General features: G+C 45.3%; 1 protein-coding gene across 1 annotated transcript in view; it reads right to left on the bottom strand.

The window, feature by feature from the left end:
• The window catches only part of LOC128735859 (dynein regulatory complex protein 1 homolog), a 64583-nt gene extending 46003 nt beyond the window's left edge, over window positions 1-18580 (bottom strand). The window contains exons 1-2 of the mRNA XM_053830344.1: window positions 18426-18580; window positions 12269-12441 (exon numbers count right to left, since the gene is read on the bottom strand). Of these exons, the coding sequence (XP_053686319.1) occupies window positions 12269-12441; window positions 18426-18580 (328 nt within the window). The remainder of the gene's footprint in view (window positions 1-12268; window positions 12442-18425) is intronic.
• Between the last annotated feature and the right edge of the window lie 253 nt (window positions 18581-18833).

Here is an 18833-nt window from a genome sequence, read left to right as displayed (position 1 = left end):
GAGCGCAAAGCGAATGAACCTCCGCTGTACTGCCTCGATTTGAGTGACGCCATTTTGATAATACGGGCTCCATACGGGTGCGCAGTATTCAAGATTAGAACGAACTAACGCACAGTAGAGTGATTTCAAGCAGTATATATCATTGAAGCTTTTGGCGATACGCATGATGAATCCCAAATTCATGCAGGCCTTGTCGACAATGAAGGAAACGTGTTGCTTGAAGGTCAGTTTGGAGTCGAGTAGTACACCGAGATCTTTGACGCAATCTACACGTCGTAAAGACATGCTTGACAGTCGGTATTCGAAGATTATCGGATTCAGCTTTTTGGAGAACGTAATCACTTCACATTTATCGGGGTTCAATGTTAGACGATTGTTTTTACACCATTCGGCAAATATCGACAGCTGGTCCTGGAGCGCAAGAGTATCAGACGAGTCATTTACTTTTGCGAACAATTTTAAGTCGTCGGCAAACGCAAGCCGAGGACCTTTGAGCGTTATATTGACGTCGTTAAAATAGATAAGGAAAACCAAAGGACCAAGATGACTACCTTGCGGAATTCCAGAGAAGGCGGTGAAAGCCTGCGAAATGGAGCCGTCGATAGATACATTGACGAGACGATTCGACAGATACGATTTAAACCATTGGAGCAGCGGCCCTCCAAAACCGAGTTTATCCAGTTTAGCGATAGCGATTTGATGATTCAGCTTATCAAAGGCAGCAGAGAGGTCCGTGTAGATGACGTCTGTCTGAGAACGGTCGTCGAAGCAGTCCATTATGTGGGAAGTGAGTGTTAGTAGATTGGTGGTCGTTGAGCGCTTGGGCATGAATCCGTGTTGTTCATCGGCCAAATACTGCTGGACAAACGAGGAAATTGGTGCGATCACGACGAGCTCGAAGAGTTTTGATAATGCACATAAGGCGGAGATTCCCCTGTAATTGTCCACGTTTCTTTTATTACCCTTCTTATGAACTGGAAACATATAAGCGGATTTCCAGGCAGAAGGGAATACTCCTGAGTTAATCGATAAGCTAAACAGACGACGGATTGGGGCTACTAAGGCTTCAATACAGTTCTTCAGAAAGATTGAAGGTATGCCGTCCGGTCCACCGGAGGAAGAGCTTTTTAGCTTCAGAGCGGCCAGCCTAATCATAGCATCGTCAATAATCAGGTTATTGAGAGAGTCGCCGAGACTGGGAACGCTTTCTAGTGCAGTCGATACTTCTGTGTCAGACAGCCTTTCGTTAACAAAGACACTGGAGAATTTCCGTGAGAATAGTTGACAAACCATATCCATATCAGTAGCAGTGTCGTTTCCAAAGAACATTGCTGACGGAAGATCGTTGTCTTTTCGTTGAGCATTCACATATTTCCAGAATGACTTAGGGCTACGTTTCAATCTGCGCTGGACGTTGTTTAAGTATTTACGGAAGCAGTGACGACTGAATTTTTTGTAACGTCTGTTGAGCGCCAGATAGTGGTTTCGCAGCGATTGGGTCTTGTACTTTGAATACCTCCTTAATGCAGCTTTTTTTTCGGATTTGAGGCGACGCAGCGTAGCATTTATCCAAGGTAGATACGGTTCTGTGCGTATCGTTTTTTTAGGCACGTGGCGGTCGATAATGTAATTCAGAATATGCGAAAAAGTCAAAGCAGCAGCGTTAACGTCATTAGCATCCAGGGCTGTATCCCAGTCGATACACGTTAAAGTTCTTTGGATAAGGTCGAAATCGGCGCGATTAAAATCGTAGTACACGGGCAGTGGCATATTAGACATCCTGGACGGTGTATGTTGACGAATCGAAATTAGTAATGGTGGATGATGGAGGGCGTCCTTGACGAGAGGAGCCGGTGCCAACACACATTCGGGAGCAAGACTGCGAATGCTGGAGAAGCAAAGGTCCAAACAGCGTCCGTTTTCGTTGAGGATTTTATTGATTTGTTGCAAAGTAGCTGTGCTGTAGCAGTCGAGCAATTCATTGGTGATCGGGGGAAGTGTTGAAGAACTGGAGTCGACGAACAGATATCCGTTGCCGCGTTCACACCAATTTATACTGGGGAGATTGAAATCGCCCAATATGAGCATGTCGTCAGAAGCGGAAGCTGCCGAGGAAACCTCGGAAACCGAAGCCATGTGAGCCTTAAGAAGAGCGGCATCTCTTATCCGGTCTGGTGGGAAATAGACAGCGCACAGGTATATATAACAATATAACAATAATGCTGACATAGGCCCACGTCACCCTTTCGTACAACCCTTAGGGCTGTATCCCTTGTAGTTTTTCACATAGGGGGATTAGGGGCATAATGAGCACCCTAACTTGTTGACTGATTTAAGCACCCAAAATGACAGAATTTTTAAAATGTCGTCATTGCAAAACATACATTCACTATCGATAATTAAAGGCATACTGTTAACAAATTGAAAAATAATTGATATGATGACGAAAATTGCAATTTAAACTTATGTTTCAAAAACTAAAAATCGGTCAGTGTGTGGGGCACAATGAGCACCCCCTGGGGCATAATGAGCACCCTTATAAACACATGCTTGAAGGGTGTATATAAGAACAACAATCACACACACATACACACACACTAGAGATGGTCGGGTAGCGGAAAATTTACCCGAAACCCGCACCCGTACCCGTACCCGCCGGGTACGGGTCGGGTTCGGGTATTGAAAAAAAATAATTTGCGGGTTCGGGTCGGGTACGGGTTTGGTTTTGAAACCGGGTACGGGTCGGGTCGGGTCTATTGACCTCGTTTAACACTAAAGATTGTCGGGTATCCGGACCCGTACCCGTGCCCGACGGGTTGCGGTCGGGTTCGGGTATCAAAAAAAATAAACTTGCGGGTTCGGGTCGGGCACGGGTTTTTATTTTTTTTCCTAATCGGGTACGGGTCGGGTTCGGGTATTCAAATTTTCATACCCGACCATCTCTAACACACACTCACACACATGCATATACACATACCCTACCTCCACGCGGTACCGGCCGGGACGCAACTGGGCCTAGGGTCAACCAAATACCAGTCTTTGGTTGCACCCTCAGTTGTGTGCTAACAGGGAAAGGGGGGCACTTTGTGCCTGAGGGTAGCGTGGCGTAGTGGTGTAAAGAGGCGAGCGGGGCTCAACTCCTATAAGCCAGCTGCGGGCGCCGTAGTGTTGCGGTTAGCGTGGCGCAGTGGTGTAAAGAGGCGAGCGGAGCTCAATTCCTATAAGCCAGCTGCGGACGTAGTAGCGTCCTGTTAGAGCTCAGGACTTTAAGCAAAAAAGCCAGGTCAGGAGTGCCATGGGCACATTAGGATCGGTTCCAGGAAGATCCTAATTACGGTGTACTGGACGGGCGGGAATAATCGTTTGGATTTGGCGCTACAGGGCTGACGGCTGTGCTATTCTACTACCTTATGTAAGGAAGGGTGATACCTTCCCGAAACGGCGAGTAGGCTAATGGTACAGCTGCCTTCCGTCCCGTTAAAACCGTGGCTGGTCTCTAGGTACGTTCAAAGCTCGTCACTCACGTCAAAGTGCGGTGGTGTAGGCTCAGATGATACATTCCTGACTAACGCCGATCGGATGCTGACATCCCTGCCCCCATGAAGGGTAGGGGGGAGTGTCCCTAGCCATGGCCTCCCTGCTTGCATAGATCACCATGGGATCGTTAAGGCGACTACACAATTACGAGTGGAGATAGCGGCCTAGAGTTGGGACCCTTTCGAATGGAAAAATTTTTAAATTTCAAAGAGGGATCGAATACGGGTGCTACTAGTGGCAAAGATGATATCTTTGCCAAAAGTAGTAAGTTGGCTAGGTCACCAACAGCAAAGACAGGTAGCCCCCCGTTATCGGGGGCGCGACCCAAGAAGGGAAGCCCGCCGAAGTCGGGGGCACAGCCCATACAGGGAAGCCCCCCGAAAACGGGAGCGATACCGAAGAGGAAGTTGACACCACCTAGGACTAACACCCCAGTTAGAACGCCGGTGGCCATCGCTGCCAGCTCAGCCAAGAAGGCGAGCGACAGCGGTAGGCAAATGTCAACGGAGGGCATGGTGCACCCTCCTGAGGGCGAAGTCGGGCTTCCTCCAGCCAGTAGCAAGCTGGAGGAAGCCAAAAAGTTGGTGGACGAGTTGTACTCGTTCATCAACTCTAGGTCAAATGTCCACCTCGACATTAAAAAGCTGGCGGTGAGCCTCCGCTCTACCGTCATAGCTGCCGAGGTGGAGAGGCAAGAGCTCCTGCAGCGATGCGAAATCGCCGAAGCTCAGGCCATAGCCGCTAAGGCTGTGGCCATGCCTAGTCAGGCGCGTACGCCGCTTGCCAAGCGCAAGGCGGCTACGCCCGACCATGGACCAACGCTGGTAGCCAAGAGGCAGCGGACTTCGGCTCGCGCCTCTACCAGCGAACGTGCGGGGGCGGTCCCGGATGGTGCTTCCGGGACCGGGGAAGAGGATTGGCAGGTGGTTAGGCGTAAACCGCCTAAACCGCCGAGGCCGAAACCGAGCGAGGCTGCGGCTGCAAAGCCAAAGCCAAGGCGCGTCCATAAGGGCGACGCCTTAGTAGTGAAGCTGACAGGCAAGCTGTCGTATGCTGATCTACTGCGCAAGGTTCGTGTGGACCCCAAGTTGCAGGAGCTTGGGGCCAACGTGGTAAAGACCCGCCGAACCCAGGCAGGGGATATGCTTTTCGAACTTAGAAAGGACCCAACGGTCCAGAGTTCGAATTACCAGGAACTGGTTGAGCAGTCCCTGGGCGAAGCGGGCCAGGTCAAGGCGCTGTCGCAGCGTGTTCTGGTCGAGTGTAAAAACCTCGACGAGATTACGACGACAGTTGACCTGAGTGAGGCTATGCGGGATCAGCTTAAGGTTGATGTGGCACCCGCAGACATCCGCTTGCGGAAGGCATATGGAGATATGCAAACCGCGACCTTAAACGTGCCAGAGGCAATCGCCAACAAGATGTTGGCGTCTGGCAAGATTAAGGTAGGATGGTCAGTATGTACACTGACGGCGAAACGGCGCATAGAACGCTGTTTCAAGTGTATGGGCTTCGGCCATCGGGCGGCCAAGTGTAAGGCCCCCGATCGGTCCAAGCTGTGCAGGCGGTGCGGTGAAGAGGGCCACTTCGCCAGGGGATGTAGCAAACCCCCCAGGTGCTTGCTCTGCACAGCCGTAGAGGGAAATAAGCATGCCACAGGCGGCCCACTGTGTGCAGCTTATAGACGCGCCTTGCAACGATAATGGTGCAGGTTATACAGATTAACCTAAACCACTGTGGCAGCCGAGACGGGGTGCGATATTGCCATTATCGCGGATCCCTACCGGGTCCCCCGTGGAGGCGCTAACTGGGTTATCGATAAGGGTCGGATGGCAGCGATCGCCGTGATGGGTAGATACCCGATCCAGGAGGTGGTGTCGTCCGACCAAGAGGGGTTCGTGATCGCGGTGGTCGATGGCGTCTGCATCTGTAGCTGCTACGCTCCACCTAGGTGGTCGCCGGAGCAGTTTGACCGGATGCTGGACGTGCTCACCGACGAACTCACGGGCCGCAAGCCCGTTGTCATTGGAGGAGACTTCAATGCTTGGGCTGTCGAATGGGGTAGCAGGTGCACTACTCCGAGGGGACAAAGCTTGTTGGAAGCTCTGTCCAAGCTAGATGTAAGTCTGGCTAACGTGGGATCCGTCAGTACCTTTTGTAGGGGGGTACAACAATCGATCATCGACATCACCTTCTGCAGCCCAACGTTGCTTGACAACATGGGCTGGAGGGTGTCAGATGAGTACACGCATAGTGACCACCAAGCTATACGGTACACGATTGAACGACGGGCGCTACGGCCACGCGGGGCGAAGTCGACAGGGAGGAGGTGGAAAGTGAAGGCCTTCGACAAAGACCTGTTCGTTGAGGCACTCAGTGCAGAGAGCACCCGCTCAAACCTGAGTGCTCGTGAGCTGACCAACGTCCTAGTACGGGCATGTGATACCACTATGCCTAGGACGGGGCAGCCAATGAACGGTCGTCGCTCGGTATACTGGTGGAGTGATACCATTGCCCAGCTCCGTTCCAGGTGCCACAGAGCGAGAAGGCTAGCGCAGAGGGCCCGGACCGATGCAGATGCTGAAGCTCGGGGAGTTGATCTTAGAGCGGCAAGGTCGGCGCTCAAGAAAGAGGTTAGGCGTAGCAAGAAATCCTGTTTCCAGGAGCTATGTCGCGATGCGGATTCAAACCCCTGGGGTGGTGCATACCAGGTGGTAATGAAAAAGATGAAGGGTACATCTGCGCCGCAGGAAACCTGCCCCCAAAAGCTGAAAGTCATCGTGGAAGGGCTCTTTCCGCAACACGATCCAGTTTGGTGGCCTCCGACCCCGTACGGTCAATCGAATGATGTCCTCACTCCGGTCACGAATGAGGAACTCATCGTAATTGCCAGGGGTTTGAAATCGAAGAAAGCGCCCGGTCCTGACGGGATTCCGAACGAGGCACTCAAAGCGGCGATCCAAGCGTATCCCGATATGTTTAGAGAGACGCTTCAGAGTTGCCTAGAGGTATGCGAATTTCCAGACAAATGGAAAGTCCAAAGATTGGTACTGCTGCCAAAGCCGGGGAAACCGCCTGGTGATCCCTCGTCGTACAGGCCAATTTGCCTATTGGACACGCTAGGCAAATTGCTAGAGCGGGTAATCCTAAACAGGCTGACGCCTGTAGTGGAAAGTGATGTCGGACTGGCAAACACGCAGTTTGGCTTCCGTAAGGGGAAGTCCACTGTAGATGCCATAAAGGCCGTAGTGGAGAGGGCCGAGAAGCCTATGAAACGGAAAAGGCGAGGCGACAGGTATTGTGCTATAGTCACAATCGATGTCAAAAACGCCTTTAACAGCGCTAACTGGGGTGCAATTGCGTTAGCGCTGCATAGGATGTGGGTACCGGATCATCTATGCAGGTTGCTTAAGAGTTATTTCGAGAACCGGACGCTAGTGTACGACACGGCGGATGGGGCGAAGAGGTACAAAGTGACAGCGGGTGTTCCACAGGGTTCGATTCTCGGCCCCACGCTTTGGAATGCCATGTACGATGGGGTGCTGAGGCTTGAACTACCCACTGGGGTCGATATTACTGGCTTCGCCGATGATATCGTCCTTACGGTGGTAGGCGAGTTTCTAGAAGAGGTGGAAATGCTGGCATCAGACGCCATAAGCATAATAGAGGGTTGGATGGCGGGCGTCAATCTGCGATTGGCCCACCATAAGACGGAAGCTGTGATGGTCAGCAACCGAAAGTCGGCCATAGAGGCAAAAATAATCGTGGGGGGACAGGTGATTGTCTCCAAACGAAGTGTGAAGTACCTGGGTGTCATGACAGACAACAGGCTGAACTTCACCAGTCATGTGGATTATGCTTGTGGTAAAGCGTCAACGGCGGTCACTGCTCTGTCTAAGATCATGCCGAACGGCTACGGTCCTAGCAGCAGTAAGAGACGCCTGATGGCCAGCGTTGCCATGTCGGTGCTACGATACGGTGCACCGGCGTGGGCCCCGGCTTTGGAGAGTAAGCGCAATCAGGCATGCCTGAACAAGGTGTTCAGGCTGTTAGCATTGCGCGTTGCGTGCGGCTACCGTACCATATCGTTGGATGCGATTGGGGTTATTGCAGCCATGATTCCAATATGCATACTCCTAGGTGAGGATATCGAGTGCCATAGGCAGAGGAACGTCAGGGGCGCTAGGGACAGAGTTAGGCTGGACTCTATTAGGCGTTGGCAGGCGGAATGGGATCGCACCGACCATGGTAGGTGGACCCATAGGCTGATCCAGAACATATCGTCCTGGATCGGCAGAGGTCATGGTGAGGTAAACTTTTTCCTTACCCAGTTCCTGTCGGGTCATGGATGCTTTAAGAAGTATCTACATACGCGCGGGCGGGCAGATTCACCCTTTTGCCCCGTTTGCACGGTAGCCGAGGAAACGGCGGAGCATGTGATCTTTCACTGCCCGCGGTTTACGTCCACTCGGCAGGTGATGCTTGAGGTCGTTGGAGAAGACACCAACGCCGACAACATCGTGCAGAGAATGTGCGCTGAGCAGCGTGCATGGGGTGCCGTCGATAGGGCGGTAACCGCGGTGATAACGGAGTTGCAACGGCTAGAACGTTTGCAACGACAGGGCCGACATAGCTTGCTAGGGTCAGTAACGGGCTGATTGGGCAGCCCAGGCCCTAGGTGAAGGGTAGTGGCGGTATGAAATGGCAAGGGTGTTGTGTGGACCCACACACGCAACGGACAAGTCGGAGTGCTTCGGCACGTCCTCCCTCCTGAAGTAAAACCTAACGGTAGTTCCGGGAGGGGTTCAGGAACGGGCAGCAGGAGAGTTTTTAGTAGGTAGGCGCATGTTGGCACCATGTGAATCCTATTCGGCACCGCGAAGGTGCTGTCTATGAAGATTTTCTCCCTGCATAAACAATACAAAAAAAAAACATGCATATACACATACATAAACACATACATACACATATACACATACACATGCACACCCATACATACACAAACATAAAACGTGTCAAAACGCCGATAAAACTGTTGACCGCAAGCCGCTTAAAGGCAATTAATCCGCGGAGGTTGCCTCTGGAGCACACAAGGAAAGTTTCGGATGACGCTTAAGCTAGCTGTGTTTTAGTGTTGAAGACATATGCTTTTCCGTTTCCCTCTACCAGCTGGTATACGAGGGTTCTGATTTCACGGGTAGTAATACCGTAGCATTAAACCTCCATATACAAAATATGGACCACCAGCTCTTGTCCAGTAGCGGGAGCGGAAACAGTTTTGAAGGAATCAATTTGGTCCACCTCCTGCCCAGAGATTGCCCTTTCGTTTGGCCTCACATACCGAGCTAACGTCTGCCGCAGAATGCTGTGGTACTTGACGACTTGTTTTGTAAGTATTCCGTCTCGCCTTAGAGTGGTCAAGGCCACTTGCAAGGCCTTTTTTGACCAATTATGTCTTCCGGATTCTCTTGGCATATTCATACCATCACTGTAAACAAGCATTGACGCGATAAACAAAGAAACTGACAGTTTAGTTAATGTGACATAGTGCTCGTTTCACCTCACCTAAGGGTGCCCATTTCGCCCCCAGTCAAGTAGTTAAAGTAAAAATGGGTTTTTACACTATTTATAGTATAAAATCAAAACTTCAATGATGGTGGAATTTGAGATACAATGTATACATCATGTTGCAGTGTGCATTTTATAGTTTAAGACATTTAAATGATCGTAAAACCTTATTTGGTAGTGCACCAAAATTATAATTTTTTCAGCGTCTGAGAACCAAGTTGAGTTTTTTAATATAACTCCGCGTTTTAAAAGTAGAGATCACTCATTTTTTGATAAATAGATACTGTAGTACCTACAGCAGTGTTCCGCATGCCATATGATGTTACAAAATGCGTACTTTCGTAGAAAAGAGGGGTGCCCATTTCGCCCCGTGTGCTCATTATGCCCCTAATCCCCCTATCAAGCAATATTTGAGCGCGGATCGGCATGGATTCCTCCCTGGTCGATCCACTACTACTAATTCGCTGTGCTTTACTGCGCACATTGTCGACAACATGTCTGCAAAGACGCAAACCGACGTCATATATACCGACCTGTCAGCCACCTTTGATAAACTTAATCACGTAATCGCAATCGCTAAACTCGAAAGGCTTGGGATAGATGGAACTTTCCTGCGATGGTTCCGTTCTTATCTAACAGATCGTCAGCTGATGGTTGCCATCGGTGGTTATAGATCCATCACATTCTGTGCCACCTCAGGTATTCCGCAGGGTAGTCATCTCGGACCGCTCATATTCCTGCTCTATTCCAACGACGTGAACCTCGTGCTTGAAGGACCAACCAAGGTTATCATATGCCGATGATCTGAAAATATTCTCCCGTATCCGCTCAACTGAAGACTGCATAGCTCTCCAACGCCAGCTGGATGTCTTCACTAATTGGTGTTCCTTAAACAGAATGGTTGTTAATCCCTCAAAGTGCTCTGTAACATCCGTCTCACGTAAAAAAGATGCTGTTATTTTCAACTACACGCTGCTATCGAGCACTATCGAGCGGGTCGATCATATCAAACACCTAGGTGTAATCTTCGATACAAAGCTAACATTCAGACAGCATGTATCATATATCGTCAACAAATCCTCTAGGACCATGGGATTCATTTTTAGAATCGCCAAAAGTTTCACAGACGTCTGCTACTTAAAAGCATTATACTGCTCCCTGGTCAGATCGACTCTGGAATACTGTTCTGCGGTTTGGAACCCGAACTACCACAACAGTTCTGAACGAATCGAATCCGTCCAGCGCTTCCTGCTTCGCTTTCTGCGTTTTGCTCTTCGTCGGCTGCCTTGGCGAGATCCGTATCACTTACCGAGCTACGAAAATCGATGTATGATGATCCACCTAGATACTCTCTCTACACGGAGAGATACATCTGAATTCCTGCTAGCCGCTGATACTCTGCGAGGAAAAATAGATTACCCCACGGGATAAATCACTTCCTGCATAAATATTCAATATGTGATAAATATTGATAAATATATTTACTATTTTAAATGTGTCCACCTCATCATAACAACTCTTGCCACATACGGTTATGGGCACCCCATCGGCAGGCAACCATGTTTTCACCGCCGAGATGTTGTGTGTGCGAAAATGAGATAGCATGTCAGCACTGCGTTTCACTCAACTGCCAGCAGTCTGATTTGGGCCCGCTGTCAAATTTTGAGCCCAGGACATACTGTCGCTGACGTTCACTGCAGCTCGATATAAAGATGTCCATGGGGTGGTTATGGGACTTGACAGCTCGAGATCGTATTGAAAAGGTGAAAACTTTCGTAAAATATTCATCAATACCGGGAAATATATTTAGCACCCGGGTAAAAGTATGTAAATATGCATAAATATATTTAATATATATATTAAATTTGAAGTGATTCGCCCCGTGGATTGCCCTCAACTTCTAGAGCGAATCGACCTTAATGTGCAGCCTAGATCCCTTCGAAATACTGCTATGCTGAGGACGTCATACCATCGTACGAACTACAGAAAATACGGGGCTCTCAGCGGTCTCCAGAGGACGTTTGACAAAGTAGCATTCACATTCGATTTCCATCTATCGCGCCAAACTCTTCGTGAACGATTCAACCGCTTCTTCAGCCGGTCCAATTAACTTCCGTCCGTCTATCCGTTTAGTTATATTTATGTGAATTTATTACTATTTTTACACTCGACCACTTGTTTTAAGAAGTTAGACCATCATTAGGACCATGTAAGACTGTTGATGTAATAAATGAATAAGAAATAATAAGAAATAAGAATGGAAAGTAGACTTACTCCCCATTGTGAACTCATCGGAAAAAGTGTAATCTTATGTAGATAAGCATAACTTATTCGAAATATTAGTAGACATAAACCACCTTAAAGATAGAAAAAATCGAATGATTGAGATTTTGGCTTTTAAAATAGTAATAAATATAACATAAATTGTACCAAAATCCAAAACTAGACAACACTGTAGGCTAAAAGAATTTAGACAAACACGAACAACACTTTGTAACTAATAAACAAATTATAACTCAGACAACAGCTAATAAAAGTACACGTTCGTAGAAGCCCTGATGAAGATCCAAATCCGAATTGAAACGTTGACGTAAAAAGGAAAATATAACGCCTACTATAATTTAATGACAACGGCCAAAATCCCAATCATTCGATACTTATATCACAGACACACAGGCGGGTATCAGGTATCAGCATCTTTGGCTCGAGCCAGCTACTCCGCAACATGCATAACAGAGAGCGCTAGTGTGCAAGCAAAATGTGTAGGACGATGGTTTTAAAGGATTTTCTTCTATGTGTCTTGTCAGTTCGTCAGTGCTTATATCTCAGTCGAAAAATACTAGTTTATCACCAGAAAAAAATTATAAGAAAATTTAACCACAATAAAATTGCTTTATTAACAGTTTTATTATGGTTTTATAGATAGCTATAAGTGGGTTTTGACTCGTATCCTCTGGGTATTGCGTAATACTATAATAAAACCAAGCGGCTTGAGAATTGTTATTTGGGTGGTGATCATAGTTATGACTGCACCTGCGTAAACAACATGCATCCCTCCCAACTCCCCCCCCCCCCCTCCCCCTTCGGCTTGCAATCTACTTTGCTTGCTTAATTTTGGAGACTTCTATCTTCAATGATCCATTGTTATTGAATAGAAATTTACCTTCTCTGATTTCCGCTTCTTTGATACGTCTTTCAACTTCGCGTTTATCATTAGCAACTTGGATATCTTGAATAAGTTCCCGGCCATCTCTTAGCAGTTCTGAAATACTTCGATTACTGTCTTTCAATCTGCGACGAATGCTTTCTTTATCATCTGAATATTCTTCGTTGATGCTGAAAAAATTGTATTTTTTAAAGGGTGAATTTTATAATTAGGGCATCTTCAACGGTAGTCAAGCATTTTGGACCAGTTTCATCCACGTTTACCATCAGGATTTAAGTTTAAATTAGAAAAAAAAATATACAGCTCAAAACATTATGTAATGTAAATATGGGTAGGGGTCAATCCCGGCGTAGTGGTTAGCATTCACGCCTCTTACGCCGAGGACCCGGGTTCAAATCCCAACCCCGCAGAAGTCACGAATGACCCAAAACTGGTTAAAGTGACTATAATCTAAACAAAAAATAGAGATTACTGACATTTACCGCCCGTACACTTCACCGCGTATACGTATACGCGATTTGTTTGCATCTCCAAATTTTTTTCGAAGCGAAAGTTTTTTTCCCGATGCACACAAACCGAGGGGCAAAACACTGTCGAAAATATATTACTTTTCCCTTAATATAATTTACCGTTTCCACCAACCCGGTAACAATGTGACAGGGACAGCTCCCATACAAATCAAGCGTACCTAAAACTGCTGGTTTATGGTTCACGACAGATGTTTGAAAGCGGCGTAAAAATCAAAGAAAGAGTTTATCTTTTTTTGGCAATAAATCCCTTGTGCATATAAGAATAGCAGCATAACTGGTCCCTCTGTCATAATAAAATGCTCTGTTTGGTTCTGTCATGTAACAGAGTGATTTTTTATCAACCTTTTCGCGTGCGTAATGTCGGCTAGTGGGTACAACTTTCGGAAAACGTTGGCATGCCTTTGGCAACTTTATTCACGTCAAGTTGATATTTCCACCCTTGATTGTTGTTGTAGAACCTTTAAGCGTACGTAAGCGGTTAAAAGTAAGTTAAAAGCAAATAAACATCGTCGAAAAGTGTACCCACTAGCCGCCATTAAGTGCGCGAAAAGGGGAATACAACCGCAACAATCTCTATCGACCATTTCGCGTGTGTAATGGCGGCTAGTGGATACAACTTTCGGAAAACGTTAGCATGGCTTTGGATATTTTATTCACGTCAAGTTGATATTTCCAGCCTTGATTGTTGTTGTAGAACTTTCAAGCGTACGTGAGCGGGGTTCCCGAAAGCAAATAAACGTTGTCGAAAAGTATACCCACTAGCCGCCATTAAGCACGCGAAAAGGAGGATTGCTTGGATCTACTTTTGAATTTTGCTCAACTTATTCTGTTAACGACAAAATCGATCCAGCAATCATGAAAGAGCATTGCATTTTAAATTGCGCAGCGGTTAACTTTCAATAAAACACGCAATATTGCTGATTGCAAGGAAAATTGTGTCATCCAAAGTGCGATATCGCTCATAAAAGTGCTATTTTACTTTAAATCGTTTCGGTCTCTTCGGCGCACTTATTGCTTGGAATGTAACGAAAAAGTGCGCCGAAGATACTGAAACGATTTAAAGTAAAATAGCACTTTTATGAGCGATATAGCACTTTGGATGGTACAATTTTCCTTGCAATCAGCAATATTTAAATACTTTAGATCAGACAACTCGTTCACAAGGGTGACAATTGTGATAAATACCGCTTTTTATCTAGTAAACAAATGAATCAAGCAGCCCACCAAGAATTCAAACAGTTTTGCCGAAAACATGAAATCACAGACAAACAGACGAGACACTCGCGTTAATTCCATCGTCCAATCGAAAACCACTTATTTTTCAAAAAAGCATGTTTCGCAACATGGCCACCCCGCGGCGCGCGGGTGTTGCTTCGAGTTTTCACTATGAAACCATACAAATGTAAAAGTCCTACAGCATAAAACCCTGCAAATGCAAGCTACTCCGCAACATGCATAACAGAGGGTGCTAGTGTGCAAGCAAAATGTGTTGGACGATGGTTTTTACAGGATTTTCTTCTATGTGTCCTGTCAGTTCGTCAGTGATGAAACAATGCTGAATTAGTTGATATGCACTTTTCGAATCGTTGTCCAGACAGCTTTTAGCGTTCACATTTAACGTAACAAAAGTGAACGTTTCCTTTGGAAGTCGAAGGTGCGTCAATTTTGACCGGCACGTAAAAACGATTGTCGCGACATATTTGACACTGGCGGGTGTTATGGGAAACTGCTAATAACTGTCACTTTGTTACGGGGTAGGTTTCCACCACCCCATCGACATCTCTATAATGAGCTGCAGCGAACGTCAGCGACAACATGTCCTCCCAAGTAACCAAGAGTTCGAATAATGGTGTCTAACAAGGGTTAAACAGCTTTATGTATATCAATCTATAACTTGCTAAGCAGCGTCACTTTCAAGCTGTCTTGGGTTCACTGCATAGATCGCTAAGCAGCTTCGAAATAAACTGTCAAAAACTTAGAAAAAACAAATTTAGCAGCACTTCTGTTCTATTTTTATACTTCTACCTAACTTCTATATTCGTTGCATTTGCCTGCTGTTGGGTTTGAACCCGGGTGCTCCGCGTTGTAAACCTATAGCGATCCACTGCGTCACCTTTGTCGTATACAAGCGATGTGAATTTTGCCAATGAGTTGTTAAGTAAAAGTTCGATTTAGAACTTGCAGCAGCTTTATGCAGCGCGAGTTAATTATAGAACATAAAGTTTGGAACCAACCAATTAACTTTAGTAGTGAGATACCGACAGCATATGCTACACAACACAATAATGAAGAGCATTACTTTCTAATTTATATTTGTAATTAGAAATGTGCGAGGATTAAATTTATTCAAGTGAAATAAAAATTAATCTCCAATAGTTTCAGGTTCAGGTTCAATAGGTTCAGGTTTGATCACCAGAAATATAAACAAAAAAGCAACTCGCAGAACTTGTTAGCAACTAAAGTTACTTCAGAACTTCATGTAGCATCCTAATAGCTTTGAAGTATCTATGAAGTACTCGCAGCACTTCTTAAAGCATTTAGTTCCACATATACTTGATATACACTACTAATCAGCGTGAAAGTTCCACGGAACTGAATCTGAACTAATTATGAACTTTCGAGTTCGCGTGTCAAGTAATATTCGAACTTTTGGTTGCTTGGGCTGGGCTCAAAATTTCACAGCTGGCCCAAATCAGACTGCTGGCAGTTGAGTGAAACGCAGTGCTGACATGCTATCTTATTTTCGCACACACGAGATGTTGGCAGCGAAAACATGGTTGCCTGTCGATGGGATGGTTTCCACTAGAAATACTCAGAGGTAAGAGATACGTGGAAGCAGCCATCTTGGGAGCCAATCGAGCAGCGAGAATTGTCAAAAGGAAGCCAATCGAACACGCATACTGCTTACTCAAATGTTTGATTAACAAGTATTGAAATAGTTACGAAATCTACTTAAGCTATTGTCACGCACCTACTCGGACATAGTGTGTAGAAAGCTTTGCAATGCATTTTACACTGATTAAGTTGAAAGATATATCGCTCTATTGTGCAAAATTGATGTAAACAAAACAGAAGCAGATCATGTTGCAAACAATAGGGTGTTTTCAGAGTGCATATGTATTGGAGATCTGTTGGGCAGGCAAAAGTGACAGCTCCATATAAAACACACGGGCAGGGAAGAGCAAAATTTTTTAAATGATTTATTTTCTTCATTTAAAACAGAAATTACAAATTGCTTCATACATATGGCAAGGTAATATATGTGTTTACTAAATAAAAAAATTATTTTCAACAAATAAGCTAAGACGCGGTAGCAATGATCAAAAATGTGACTACGACCTGTGTTAGCGGGATAAAACTAAAGAAATATCAATAGCCAGCAGTTGCTTTCGGCTAAGAAAGCAATTTATTATGCTAAAACCAATTTTATATTCCGTTATTTTCAACTTGGCCTATGCCGTATACTGCTTCAAAAAAACAATATATTTGGGACACCGATTTAACGCGATTTCACCGAAACCCTAGTTACCAAAAGTCAGCATATATTTCAGGGAACATTTGTTGGTTGTTGGAAAAAATGATAATTTTATCCAGCACGTTTTTGCTGCATCGAATAGGAAAATATGCAATGTGTGCCCAACAGATGTCTTGCATGTGTGTGTAGCAAAAGCCCTATCAAGTCACATTGCTCCGCAGCAAGTGCTGGCAGTTTTTGTACACTGATGCCAAATCGTTGGCTCTAGTTTCCGCGTATCTCTTACTGTGAGGCTGTGAACCATTTCGCGAAATTTTTAACTTTTTGGTTAAAATTTGACAGTTCGATGGTTTTTCGGCAATAACCCTGCTCGGGAGCATGGTTAGTTTTGACCACCCCATCGACATCTCTATATCGAACTGCAGTAAACGTCAGCGACAGCATGTCCTGGGCTCAAAATTTGACAGCGGGCCCAAATCAGACTGCTGGCAGTTGAGTGAAACGCAGTGCTGACATGCTATCTCATTTTCGCATACACGAGATGTTGGCAGCGAAAATATGGTTGCCTGCCAATGGGGTGGTTTTGACCAACCCATCGACATCTCTATATCGAACTGCAGTAAACGTCAGTGACAGGATGTCCGGGGCTCAAAATTTGACTGCGGGCCCAAATCAGACTGCTGGCAGTTGAGTGAAACGCAGTGCTGACATGCTATCTCATTTTCGCACACACGAGATGTTGGCGGCGAAAACATGGTTGTCTGCCGATGGGGTGGTTTTGACTAGAGTGACTATATACAGAGTGGTGACAATGTCAAAATTGGAATGATAATTATCTGTCAGTGTCATTCCAATCGAGCAGACAACCTATCCAACGCGTATGCAGGAAAGAGAAAGAAAAACCTAGGATAAACCGCATTGCATACATTTGGGATGACTTGTCGCCACTCTGTATATAGTCACTCTAGTTTTGACCAAGGTTTTGACAGTTCGATGGTTCGCTTCAGAGCCAATGAGATAGGCACAGGTGAGGAAGAGAGCTTCGACGTGTTTCACTGATTTTTCGTTGGAATTTTTTTGCATTGGTATGGATGCTTATCGCATAATAAATTTGTTCAAACAACCCGGGTTGAAATGAGATGAATTTAATCTATCAAATTAAAGCAAATCAACATCAAAAATTCATCCAATTTTAACTCGAACAGAATAAACAATATTTTCATCCTCACCTTATAGGCTCTCATTGAACAAAAAAAACTATCAATACGTCAAATATGAAATGGTTCGCATTCTGAAGTGATTTTAACCACTCGAGGAGAAATAACCATCAAACTGTCAAATTTTAACTAAAAAGTTAAAAATTTCGCGAAATGGTTCACAGCCTGAGTATTTCTAGTTTCTACCCCAGAAATATAACCTAAAGCCCTATAAAGGTATATACATTTATAGGGCTTTAATGGGGACTAATATATTAATATATATAATATTATGAAGTGTCTTACCCCGAGGGTATCGCCAACATCAAGTTGGCCGAATTAACATTGTTTAAGCACCGACGAACCGACATGACATCCCATATATTTTGCTTAAAAACTTGTGTCCGAAAATTTGAATCAAAATACGTTAAACAGTAACACCATCTGCACAACGGATCGCTATTTATCTTGGAAAAGCAGAGAGCAGGTTTGGTAGAATGTCATTCACTATGTGTGACCGAAACGAAAAAATAGAAACACTAGGAGCATAAGTGAATGCATAAAGCCTTTTATAAAAATAACTTTATCCTTTGTTTTTGCAATACACAAAGAATTACCGGATTATTTGCGATATTCATAGATTTCCGTTGAAACAAACTGAATTTTGCACAAATCTGTCTTCCGTACCTTTGCACATCTCCCTGCGATTTCACGTAAGCGATCGCTCGCTTGTAAGCAAGTGGTCGTTTGCTTGCAAGATCTTGTGAGTCCAAAATGAAACGCCCGTGTCATGTCAGTTCGTCAGTGGTTTAAGGGTGAACTGGCTATTTTTCGGGTGCCAGTGATGTCGGTTACGCACCAAATATATGGATGATAACAACCTTGCCATCCCATTGGTGTGAACTGAGAATCAAGACAGCGGTGAAGATGCCCTTACTCATGAATTGAATTACTGTTTTGTGCTTTTCTTGCGCCTGGCCAAAACCTCTATCAAATTATGCGACTTCTCGTCCAACACGACTTGAGTCACGACTCCAAATAAATTTGGCTTTATTTTGCTGGAACTATCTTCTTTTTTTTCTATCACAACAAAATCTTCGTCTTCCATAGCTACAAACAGAACAAGACCGTGTTTTTGAGATTGTGCAACTACGATAGTCATAATAAACAACATATCCGTCGCCAAGCAACATAGCTGTGGTATATGGGAAACATGAAACATGAATGCACGCAGAAAAATGATGATAGTTAGAGACAACAATTACCTGTTGTTGAGTTCAAATTGTATCATATTTTTGAATCACAAAAATATTGTTTAAATTGAATTCATATTCCTTTTCCTTCTACTAGATCGTTTATGA

Source organism: Sabethes cyaneus, chromosome 2, assembly GCF_943734655.1.
Source record: "Sabethes cyaneus chromosome 2, idSabCyanKW18_F2, whole genome shotgun sequence".
NCBI classification, from domain to species: Eukaryota; Metazoa; Arthropoda; class Insecta; order Diptera; family Culicidae; genus Sabethes; species Sabethes cyaneus.
The sequence above is the reverse complement of the archived record's forward strand: the minus strand, read 5'-3'. Positions and strand labels throughout refer to the sequence as shown.